General features: G+C 28.5%; 1 protein-coding gene across 3 annotated transcripts in view; it reads left to right on the top strand.

Annotated features, from left to right (window-relative positions):
* The first annotated feature begins 673 nt into the window (after window positions 1-673).
* Window positions 674-12,982, top strand: part of LOC142320965 (RYamide receptor-like) — a 28,395-nt gene continuing 16,086 nt past the window's right edge. The window contains exons 1-3 of one of the 3 annotated variants that reach the window (XR_012755525.1): window positions 674-758; window positions 1,563-1,631; window positions 11,620-12,297. Coding sequence is in view for 1 of the 3 variants with exons in the window: in XM_075358954.1 (XP_075215069.1) it covers window positions 1,563-1,631 (69 nt within the window). In the remaining 2 variants the exon portion in view is untranslated. Of the gene's footprint in view, window positions 759-1,562; window positions 1,632-4,184; window positions 4,228-11,619; window positions 12,298-12,982 lie in introns of those variants that run through there. The other 2 variants (XR_012755526.1, XM_075358954.1) reach the window with 2 other exon arrangements.

Here is a 12,982-nt window from a genome sequence, read left to right as displayed (position 1 = left end):
CGTAATAAAATATATATTCGTGACACACATATTTTTGCTTTTTATATACTGAATTTGTATTTATATCATTCTAATTTGAAAATTTGTGTGATGAGAATCCTTCCCCGCTTAGAAACAATATATATATAAATTAAATTATTTAATTCTTCATTTCATAAAAAAATTTCAGAATAAAAAATGAGAGCACATAAAATATGAAAAACTTTGATAACTTTTTTTAAAAAGAAAACTCTATTCGTGATAAAAAGTTTCCTTTATTTTTCAGAGAATATATTTTAATTAAATTAATGAGTATTTTACAAGAATTTAAAATTTCTTTTATACTTTTTATGAAATATAGTTTTCACATATATCTTATTCTTAAATTTAATAAACATAAATTTATTGGAAATTACACTTAGAATCGTGTTGACGCTATTTGAATATTTCATGTAATAGTAATTATCTGTACCGTGAGATTTAATATATAATAGCTCAGCATTTAGCCCCGGGAAAAAGAGGAATATACGCAAATTGTATTAAAAATGAAAAGAAAGCTTACACATATCTCTTATTTAAATCATCCAAAACGAGTTTGTCATATATCGTAGTCAGCTGATTAAAATTTATCAGCAGTGTTTAGTAATAAGAATGTTGATGATTTATTTTTAAACAGTACTTATTGTTTAAAGAACAAATTACTTTTAATTCAATAAATAATCTTGTATTTAGGCAAACTAATACGTTATACAGAGGCGAATTCTACTTTATTAATCTCAGTATGTAGTTTTCGCTTATCCTTTTTCTTTTAATGCAGACTACTAATTAGTATATTATTTGTTTTCACATACTTTTAATACTAACTCTTTGATTTGTTTACTTTTTTCACTGTCAGGCATTGATTTTTTTACGCAAAATAAACTAATTTACTCGTATAGAACTTCAACTGACCGATATTGGCATGTAATCTACGTCATATTCTATCCTACGTTATTGTCAATTCGTGGTGAGGTGAAAAGTTCCCGACTATCGGAACGATCCTAATTGACTTGTAATTAGGGTGTAAGCATGTTACGGTAGACAAAATAAACGTCATCATATCCATTTTCATTGTTAATTAGTACAGCACAAGGGATATTATATTTTAACTCTTAAATCAGTATTAAAATACTCGTTTATCAAAAAATGTTTATATTTTCTTAAAGAATTAACTCTGTTATTAGTCGACTACTAATTTTTGAGGAAGTAAGTGTTTGTTTTTTTTAAATGTATTTTTGATTATGGTATGAGAACGGGGAATACTCTTTACATTTCAATGGACCTTTCTGTAAATTTACTTAAACGAAATGAGAAATGAATGATTTAAAAGATTTAAACGCGGATCATTAATTATATAAAATGACTATACATTACTTAAGAATGTGGAATTTTCACTAATCATGATTATCTTACAATACTAGAATATGTTTCTGTTCCAAATGAACTGCTAAAAGATGTCAGCTACATATTTTTATATAATTTATACATCTGTATAACACTCTTTTCTTACTTTTATGTCTTTCTTTAATAGATTTTTTTTTCAGATGGTAAAAATGATGCTAACTGTGGTTGCTGTTTTTACGACTTGTTGGCTACCGTTTAATATACTTTTGGTAAGTAATACGAAAAACTAATTTTTTTAATTCAATCCTGCAAAATTTTATAATAATAAATATTATAAAAACTTTATGTTCTTTATTGCTACCGTTGTATTAATTATGTAATTAAAATATCGGGATCTTTCAAACCGACAAATGAACGCATTGTGCATTTTAATACATACAAAATAAAAATTTTAACAAATGTTTCCTTTAAATTAATCATATGATTCTACTTTCCATCCATTGACTAAATGTATTACATTTCATTTAGATTCTTAGATTTTTTGAACTACAAGTTTTATATCATCGGAGTGTAATAAAACCTTTAAAAACATTACACAACACAATAAAAACACAACACATAAAAACATAGATATATGTTTTTTAATATATTTTCATAAATGTATCCTATTTTTCTCTTGTTTTTATTTACTTTCCCCCTCATTTTCTCTCTAGTTTTCATAGACTTAGAGAAAAGATATTAAGCGATAATTTTATAATTTATGTCTAATATGCTGCTAGTACCAATATTGTATGCTAGCATACAATTGAAATGATCAGTCGAATATTCTTATCATATTCAAACCGATACTCCGTAAGTCTTCATGGAATAAAGCATGATAATTGCCCATATTTTACGACTTATTTTCAAAAAATTAAAAAAATAAATTAATTTTCACATTAGATTTTAAATCTAGTGTAATACCTAAGTATTCTTGTGCATTAATATATTTTAACGTTATGATATTTTCTCAGGAAAATCATAATAAAATCCATCTAAATTCATTAAAATATTCAAGATAATAAGAAAAAAGAGAAACAACAATTTTTTTTTTTAAATTTGAAATCATCTCAATATTACATTAATAGAGAAAGAATATTTCATTTTATAACTTAAATTACTTTTATTTCTCAGTAATCAGTTTTTACCAAAAATATTTTTTTTCATCGATTCTTCATTATAAAATTTGTTGAGAAATATAAAAATTGAAATTTTATTTGGTAATTTTTATTTATAAATGATAATTTTATAATTTCATCTTGAATTATAAAAATATCATAAAGCATACCTATTTCAAATATTATAACGGTACAGGTTTTTTGTTGAATTTCAGTGCTAGCTGCCTCACTGTAACAATTTGTATAGAATTATTTGTAACCCAATTAACGGTACTGTTTGTAGAGAAGTAAATAAGCATTATAACTCGTAACTGTACTCTTGTTATATTAAAAACTGTAATTTAATAAGAAAAAAGAAAAAGATTTTAAATAATGAAATTTACTTTTTTTAATTAGAAAATTAGTACAAATAATAATAACTGAGTCATATCTAAAATTATTAGAAAATCGTATAAAGTACGTTTGGAATATTAATTTAAAAATACTTTAAAATTTGATTTTTCATTTTGATTTTTTCATTAGTGGAACAGGATTTTTATCTTCTTTTTTCTATTTGAACTTATTTTAACGCAGATTAAGTACATTATTTGTTTTCACATATGTTTAAATACTAGCTCTCTGATTTGTTATTTTTTTCAGTGTAACGCATTGAATTTTTACCCGAAATAAACTAATTACTCGTGTATAACTTGAACCGACCAATATTTGCATGTAATCTACATCATATTCTATCCTACAATATTATCAATTCGTGGTAAGGTGAAAAGTTTCCGACTATCAGAATGATTCCTGATTGACTTGTAGTGCTATAAAACGAGGTTTAGCCTTTTTTTTTAAAAAAAGGAAAAATATAAAGAATATTTACAAAACTGATAGATGACACATTTACGTATAACTTATTTTTTAAGAATTAAACAATATTTAAACTTGTTGTTTAAAGAGTTTTTTTTAAACTAACACGTTATTTCTGTCTGACATTTCGTCTTGTAGCTACGTAGCTGCAGGATGTGAAAAGGAATGTACAAAAGTAAATTATCACATCGGAAGATATCCCGGCCTGTTCCCCAGAATTAGACCCGTTGGTTCTAAAAATTTTAATTTTAATTTATTGTTATTTTTGTATCTTCTAAGAACATATAAATACAATCTCGTAATTTTCTTTCACTTGACATATGTACTTCTCCAGTCATTTCTTTCTGCTGCACAAACACTCTGTATCATGGTTAGATTAATGCAGCTGGATTAAATTTTAAGAAAATACTCATTAACATAACCATAACTGCATTAATGCTTACTTTTCCGCAGTAATCTAACAAAAATTTTAATTAGATTTGTCAATTTTAGTTATTAAAATTTATAATTAAGATAAATTGACATCAGTGTGAAAGATTCTTTTCTTCTTTCTAGATTATATAAGTTTTAAAAGTAATTTTATTGTAATTACTATTACAGCAATGTATGCAGAGCCTAATTTTTAGTATCGAAACAATTTTTTTTCTCTAAGCAGTCAAGTAATGTAATGCAGTAAACGTTTAAAATGAACTTTGAAAGAGTGCATAACGCCTTGATCCATCGGTAGCAGCGTTGCAGTAGTGTTTAGACGACTGCTAATATAAAAATACAATCATTATGTAAGCAGTAAAAGTTTTCTCTTCTTTTTTTCAGTTCTCAGTTCCAATTACGAACTTCACCTCAAGAATTGTAGAAGTCATCCACGCCTTTGCATTGGATAAATACTTAACCAGAAGTTTTTGACGTTCTTAAAACAACGAGAGTTTCTTGATTTTCCAATGACCAACAGTTTTCTTTCTTTGGTTCCATATTCAAACGTAGAAGAACAGTAAGCTTTACTTTTGAATGCATTTCGCCGACACATATTTCTCCTTTAAATTTAAATGTTTTATCCGGAGTTTATTTATAATAAAAGATCGTTTGATCAGCATTAAATAAATATGTCTTCCAGTTCATAACCCGATTTTATTAGTAACCATTTTTCACCCAGCCAACTGCTATCGTCAGAACTATCTACGCTTCATTCTTCACCGATAACTTCTGCAAAGACGATTTGATGTCTGTTTTTAAATCGGTTCAGTCAGCCGTTGCTACAAACAAATCCTGGCTGTTTAGCAAATTTTTCTGCTTGAATTTTCAAAATGGGTTCATTTATGGAAACGTTTTCACTTCTCTTCACTTTGAACCAGGTTATAAGGCTTTGTCCAAATCAATTCTTTCACATATTCATATCTTGTTTCCTTGAGATTGATTTTTACACACGTCACTATTAGATCGCCCGTTTTCTAATTTGATCAATAATTTTTAATTTTCCCAAACTGAAAAAAAATTTTTCTTTTAACTCCCGACGGTACTTCTGTGCAGTAAATATTAAAAAAAAACACAACAGGCTCGCAGAAAATACACTGACTTCAGCCCAAGTTAAACAAACGAAAGTACTGTACAAAGCTGCAACAAACCTGTTTCAGAATCGGCTACCTGAACTTGACTCTTAACTCAACCTTCCGATTGCCATGCTACTTGTATAAACTTCATAATAGTGGAGGAGTGGAATTACCCGGAATCCAAAAATAGCTAGTAAAAAACTGTATGTGGCTTACTATTACATCTGGGATGTAATAGTAGAGATGCCCTTCCTAGCCTAACTGAGCAACGTAATATTCAATATTACAAACGTACAGTATTAATGATTTTAACATTTAATTTCTGAATCTGTATTTTAAAATCATTCACGTTTTTAATTACTCAAATTTCTTACTCGGGAACAAATTTATTATTCGGAAGAAAAGAATCTGCTCGTTATAACCGAATTCTAACTATGTTATTAGCTCGTTAAAACAAACTTTACTGTACATTTATAGGAAACAAACAATTTTTTTATATTTGCTCATTAACAAAATGTTTATTTTTTAATTTAATTTGTTAATTTTTGTTAATATAATAATTTTACATTAAATATAACCGGATCCTGGTTACAAATGGTGTCGTTATAAATGACTTCATTTACATTTAATTTATTTGATCCAGTATAGTACGTTTACACCTTGAAAGTACGAAAAATAAATCGTAATTTTACATCTTAAATAGCGTAATATTTTATCGTTAATAATTAAATTAAAATCCTTTAAATTAAGGCCTTTAATTTTTATTAAGATTCCTTATCTTTTTATTAATCTCGACCTAATTGTTGAATATTTTTAGAGTTCTATACTAGTTAACAGCATTATTACTACAAAATAAATTATGCAGATAGCGAATTTAATTTTGATACGAAATATTCTGAAAATCCCGAACAATTGAGCTACAGTTACCGTAGTTTATAAATATTGTTTTTAACCTAACCCTTCATAATAATATAAATAAATGTTATAAGTTGTACTGATTACTTCTTTTTTAACTCTTGCCAATGAGGTATAGATATTTGAATTTAAAAGCACTGATATGAGTCTCATGATTTATTATTCTGAAAAGTGAAGTATAAACAATGATAGGGTACTTAATAGGAACGATAATGGGTATCCCATTTTGTGAGAGAAGGATGATTCGTATGACGTGTCATAGTTAATTTTAATGATAAACATGTGTCGATTTATGTTTCCACTAGATTTATTGACTTCAATATTTCAGCAGGCAAACAGATATGATGATTATTCATAACAGAATAGGTGTTAACAAATTACTTCAGAATTTATATTTTGAAACACGTCGATGATGAAATTAGAAAAGGTCGTCGCTCAATGATTTCCGACCTGACTCTTCTTTTTCCTGATGTTTCAAGAGCTGTTATTGGTCGCATTGTTCATGACCATTTCGGCTTCAAAAGGTTTGTGCACGTTGGGTGCCACACGTCTTAACGGAACGTCACAAAACAATCCGAATGGGATCTGCTTTGGAATTTTTGATGAGCTATACAGAAAAAGGTCATGAGTTCCTTAATTCAATTGTTACCGGCGATGAAACATACATTTTGTATTACATGCCAGAGAGAAAACGGCAGTCAAGTGAATGGCCTCATTCTCAATCACCAACAAGACCTACAAAGGTCAAGCCACAGCCATTTGGACGAAAACTGATGGCCACAGTCTTTTGGAATCGGTTTGGCATAATGCTGATTGATTTCATGCCACGTGGAACGACTATAAATGAAGACTGCGAAATTCTACGTAAGTTATGGTGTGCCATACAAAGTCGGCGACGTGGGCGGCTGACCAACGGCGTCATCCTGCTGCACGATAGTGCCCGTCGACGTGTTGCGGGTCCTTTACTGAGAACATTTGATTAGGAAATTTACGATCAACACCATATAGTCCCGACTTAGCTCCTTCTGAATACCATTTGTTTGGCAAATTGAAAGAATTTTTGAATGGTAAGCAATTCGCGGGTGACGATGAACTTAAAAATGCTATTAAACAGTGGCTAAATGGACTGGCGGCAGAAGAATACGACGAGGGTGTAGTGAATCTGGTGTATCGCTACGATAAATGTCCTAATTCATGTGGCGATTATATAGAGAAGTAGTATAAGGCATGTAGTTTAAAAGAAATAAAAAATATTTATAAATATTTCAGAATAAATATTTTAACAACGAAACGGTCTTTACGTTAGAGATAACCTCTCGTACATTTTTACATTTCATATCAATATGTAGTTATTTATAACACTTAACGTGGTTGTCTTTTTAGATCAAAAAGTGATTACATTCATTTTTAACATCGATTTTTTTTAAATATTGTATATAGTACCTAACAAACACCATGCTTTCCTGGCTCCAACTTTATTTATAGTGAATTTAAATTCCATTAAATATGTATTTTTATTCTGACTGCAGACGTAAAATGTATAATGTTCATTCTTCGTAATTTTTATTAAATAGTAGATTTTTAGCGAATCTCATAGCAAAAATTTTAAATAAAACAATAATTTTGCATAGAAACGCGGGGACGTGCTGCGTTAGTTTGATTGGAAACAACAGATTGTCGTCGAATTGCTCCGATGGCATGTGACACCTTAGAACCTTGTGCCCTGAAAAGGGGTGTTTGTAGTTTTTGAGTGGTGGCTCTGAAAAGGGCCGTTTGTGTGTTAGGCGAGGTGGTCCTGAAAAGAACTGTTGGGTCCGAAAGCTGGTCTCCGGCAATGTCGGCTGGACTGCAGTCGGAAATTTGCGGCTTGTCCATTGGAATCAGACCGAGATTCCCTTTACCAACAGCTGAGTCCCCTCTATAATGTTGCTGTGGTGGTCCCCAGAGCCGTATTGCGGTTCGGCGTCGGTCGTCTTCCGCCAGAACAGCCGAGGCGGTTCTTTCCAAGCAGTCTCACGTTGGGCCGGCTCCTGCTTAGTCAGCCCGCCAGCCAGGGAACTTCTTCTTCATCTTTTTGGTCTGCTCTTGGTGCAGATATGCGAGAAATTAGCTCTCGCAGAACGGACCGCAAGGATGTCGGAGTGTGCAATACCTTCCTACTTTTCGCAGTGTACGGACTTGTGTCCTTTGCTACTGAGTGATTCTATTGAACTGGCGGTTTATTAATAGTAGGTGGCGTTGATTCAGATAGTGAAGTTTGGATTGCGTTCCGATCCACTGGAGGGTTTATCGATAGGGTCCCGGCGGAACGATATGCTAATAAGCTTATCTTCCGTGAAGCGATCCCTTTCAGCCTTGAGTGGGCTGAAATCCTTTATTTAAAGAGTCGTCCTCTCTTAAGAAAAGGACGCCGGAAGCGATTTTGGGCCTGCACTTTAACATTTAATTTAATTTAATTTTGTTTAGAATTAAAGAAAATAAATTTGGCTGGATTGCTCTGAGACGTTGTGCCCCAGAGCTATCTCGGTCGGTAAGAAAGTGAATTCGGGATGGTTTGTATGGAATATGATGTTTGTTGTCGTGTCTGTCTCTCATATCTTTATAATACGATTGTGAGGCATCGTATACTCTCTAACCTATAAGATAGGTTTATAGAATATCCTAATGAAATTTTAAGTTAAATTTCTCATATTTATAATAATTCAATTTTTAATTTGACATTTAAGTGGGTAGATAAATGGTATTTAATCCAATTAATAATTTTAATATGCTTGAGTTTCAAACTTTTTTTTATTTTTGTTAGGTATGCGACATTAAATACCCTAAATTTCCATAGGTCTAATATCTCAGCTTTTATATAAATGTTTATAATAAAAATATCATAAAAATCACTCAGTAGATGAATCCAACTAATCAGTTAGCATCCAATACAATTTATTACAAATGAAAATAATTATGGAGATAAGCGGGACAGTATCAAACATAAATATTCGCACAAAAAGAAGTAATACTTATCAAATAAAATTATATAAATTATTTTGAATTAAAAACGTTGAATTAATTAAAATATTTAGCACATAATGTACGCGAATGCGGCCTGGTGTGTTCATAACATCCGCTTTATAGTGTGGACGAGTCCTTTGCATTACACAGTGTCTTTAGGCATAGAGTTATTTTAGTATATTAATCATATTAGCTTTAAATTAATAGTCTAATAATACCTTTGGTTTATCTAATGTAAGAAATTCCTAAATGTTTACATAAGATCTCTCTCCCTGCAACGCAATCTTTTTCTATTCTGAATTGTGTATGGCCGTAATATTTCCTTCCTTTATCACATATGAATATTTATTTTTAAAAAATGAATGTATCATAACCAAGTATAATACAGAGGCTTTTGTGCTATAAGACATTTAAAAATATTGAAAAATGGAAGCTATATGTGTAAACTTTTATCATTTCTGTAGTAAAACACTTCGATATTCAACAATTCCCAGCTAATTTTTCATAAAATAAGTTTCCCTGTCGTCATTGATATTTGTTCTTCAACTTTCTGTACGTTTTTTGTCTAATTTTACTTGGTTATTATACTTACTTTATCATACTATAGCTGAGATTGCTTTCTCTTTGGTAGTTTTATTACCTTTATATAAATGAATAATACATTTTTTTGGTCATGTTCGTTCTGATGCCAGCAGGAAACGACTTATGTTTATGGATGCGTTAAAATATAAATCTTTCCTAAATATTTTAATTTAAAGTTAAAACATTTCCCTTTAACATCATCCATACAAAAAATGCAGTCGTGTAAATACTATACCGTTGTCGTGTCACACCAAGAGCTTGGAATCACACCCAAATATTTTAGATATTTTTATGGGTATTATTTATATATTTATTTCAGATTTTTGTTTTGTGGATGTTAAAGGTAAAAAAATTTTAAATTAAATTTTCTTATATTGAGAAACCTTTACACAACTTTAAAACTTTTAATTCTTTTAAAGATCGAAATTTTGATTTTACAAAAATCCTAGGATAAGTCATATCTTCAAAAAAATTTAAAATAAAAAAAAATATGTTTTAGTTTTCATTAATGAAAATCAGACTTTTCGTTTTCGATATTGAAATATTTATTTTTCTATTCCATGATAAAATAGCGTGAGTGTTTACAATGATAAACTACTTTAAAAAGTAAATGGTAAAAACCGCTTTAAAAAGAAAGGTTTGCTGAGAATTAATTGAACGGATAACTAGTACGTAGAACATAAAGATAAATCTAGAAAATAATAATTTAGGTATGGAATATATTTCATCATTATCCATTAGCAAAACAAGTAAATAGAAAAGAATGTCGACTAATTTATTCTACGAGAACTGTTTTGTATTTTGCCGCACTTTTGTAGAACTTCTTTTTTTTTCACGTTGTCTGTTACATTAAAATTTCATGCATGTCAGTCTCATCTCAGAGCAGTTGAGCATTTGAAAAAATCACATAGTTCCTGCTTGTCCAAAAGTACTTAAGTAAAAATAAAAATATATTTTACTTAAGCTTAGTTGAGTTAATAGTTCCTCATTCTTACGGAAATATTACAAAAATGGAAATTCCTGTACACACGTGGAACAAGTCTGCACTTCTTACTTTTTCCAACCTAAATATATGTGTATGAATTTTCCGGCTATGCAGGTTAAGTCGTACAAACCCTTGCAAGCTTTTACATTGAAAAACGTTTTTAATTGAAACATTAAGGGACTGACTTTTATTTTTATAATAAAATAATTTCATTCTTTTATAAAACAGTAACAAAATGTACTAACACAACTAAACAATTATTTTTGGTTAATAAATATTTTAATCTTCTTAATAAGACATTATAATGTTAAACATAAAATTAAAAATGTAATCTTATAAAAAAAATAAAATACAAACCCTTAAGTATTTTTTTATTAATTTGTCTATTTTTTTTTTATTAGTTTGTTTGTTGTAATATGAAATTAAAGCCTTAAAATTAAATAATTTATCACTTTATACTCTTATTGCTAACTTTTAAAAATTTATAAGTATCGTGAAATCGAGACGTTGAATCTTTGTTTCTTATTTAAATTTGTGAAAAATAAATAAAAATTTACAAAGATTAATTTTTTTATTACAATATAATACAAAATTAAAATCAACTAATTATAAAATATAAGACAGCTTCAACATACAATAAAAAAAAATTTGTTTAAGGGTTTCGTTAATTTATAGGAAAGTTTTTTTTTTTTAAAGAAGAGACCATTAAAAATAAATTAATTTAAAAGGTAGGTGTTTAAAAATATTGAAAAAATAAAGTATATATTTTATGAAAAAAATTACTTCTCCTTTCGAAATATAATATAGGAACCAAAGCTAATTTAATTTTATATCCCTTTAAGTGACTAAGAAAAATATTTAAAAAAATTAATTATAAAAATTAAACAACAAAAACAGAACATGTATTTTATAGAGGTGGGGAATTAATTTTAAGAAAACGTTTCTAAAAATATTCATATGTAGGTTAAATTTAACAATTTTTTTTAAGTTTTCTCTAGATCTATCACCCCCTTCAATAAAGGCTAAGATAAAGAAAAGAAATTTTTAAAAATGTATTCAACATTTTAGGTTCGGGATTTACACTTACGAAAAAAAAAATAGTAGGCATTTCTTGATAGCTCTATATATTAAGGTTAAACTTACAAAATATTTATTATATAATTAATTATTAATACTAATATTGCTTATAATTAATAATATTTTCTTATTGTATATTCAGGTTTCAGGTGGAACTAATACTCGTATTTACTTCCCCATAATAATACCGAACCAAACAGTGCAAATATTATCACCACGTATAAGATACTACAAGATAAAAACTGTCTTCCATGAAAATACGTTGCAAGCTGGTTTTATTATCACGAAGTTTGCTAGAACGGTCTGCGGACAGTAAGAGTCTGCAGAACTGGATGGACGGCGAAGTCAACGAACTATGTTTACAGTTCTAAGCATGATCTAACCTAAAAGTAAAATGAAAATGAGAAAAAAAAGTAAAAATATAAATTATATTTCAGTTCATTAAAAAAAGGAGAATTAGTAACAAAGAATACTTTCAAAAAATACCTTGAATTTTGTTAGACAACGTTATTTTTCATTTGATCAACCGCAGAACTTGAATATGTCATTTTTAAGGTGACTTTATGAATCACGCGCTACATAGCAGTACTTGATACTACTAGGTAGCGTAAAAAAATTTGATAATGTAATTGAAATAATAAAATTTAAAAGAAAATGTACTGCACCGTGTTTTAATAGTAAATGCTCTTATGTAAATGGGGGGAAACTGAAGATGAAACAATTTTTTTAATTCCCATCACCTCTTTAAAAAAAAATAAAAGTATTAGTTTACAAGATATTATACTAGTTTTATTAAAAAAGGAAGTTTTATTAAAAAAAGAAACAAAAATTCAACGTCTCGATTTCACGATACTTGTAAATTTTTAAAAGTTAGCAATAAGAGTATAAAGTGTTAAATTATTTAATTTTAAGGCTTTAATTTCATATATCAACAAACAAAATATAAGTGTTTATATATATATGTATATTTAAACATTGTTTATTAAATCTATTATTGTATATCTATTGTCTGTTATATATATTTAACATGTATTTTTTTTAAAGAAAATTCTAAATTAATAACAGATTTTGATAATAGAAAAGTAGTGTCTTACCTTTTTTTGATATCGTTTCATTTTGTTAAAACAGTTTTATTTATGTTACAGAAATTTTTTATAAGCGGTAGAAATGCGGTACTCTTACCCTACGGTTTACAATTTCATTATATTTTTTTTTGGATTGAGTTTAAGTAATTTTTTACACCAATACTAGGAGTACTAACATGTTGTAGAAAATGTTTAATTTATTATGTTTTATATCTAAGTTCGTTCATTGTTTTTGAGATTTATTAGTTTGGATAGAGTTCGCGGTATATGAGATTACAAACAGCTAATCTTGTGCATAAAAAATTACTAAATACTTTAGAATAAAAAGTGTTTTATAAAAGACACAACCTTAAGATTAAAAATCGTAGAAGTCACGCATAGGTAGATTTTATGTCTCCGTACATGTCAGTTGGCAACAAT

The sequence above is a fragment of the Lycorma delicatula genome, chromosome 3 (genome assembly GCF_047948215.1).
Source record: "Lycorma delicatula isolate Av1 chromosome 3, ASM4794821v1, whole genome shotgun sequence".
Classification (NCBI taxonomy): Eukaryota; Metazoa; Arthropoda; class Insecta; order Hemiptera; family Fulgoridae; genus Lycorma; species Lycorma delicatula.
Note: the sequence above shows the minus strand (reverse complement) of the source record. Positions and strands in the feature narration are given on the sequence as shown.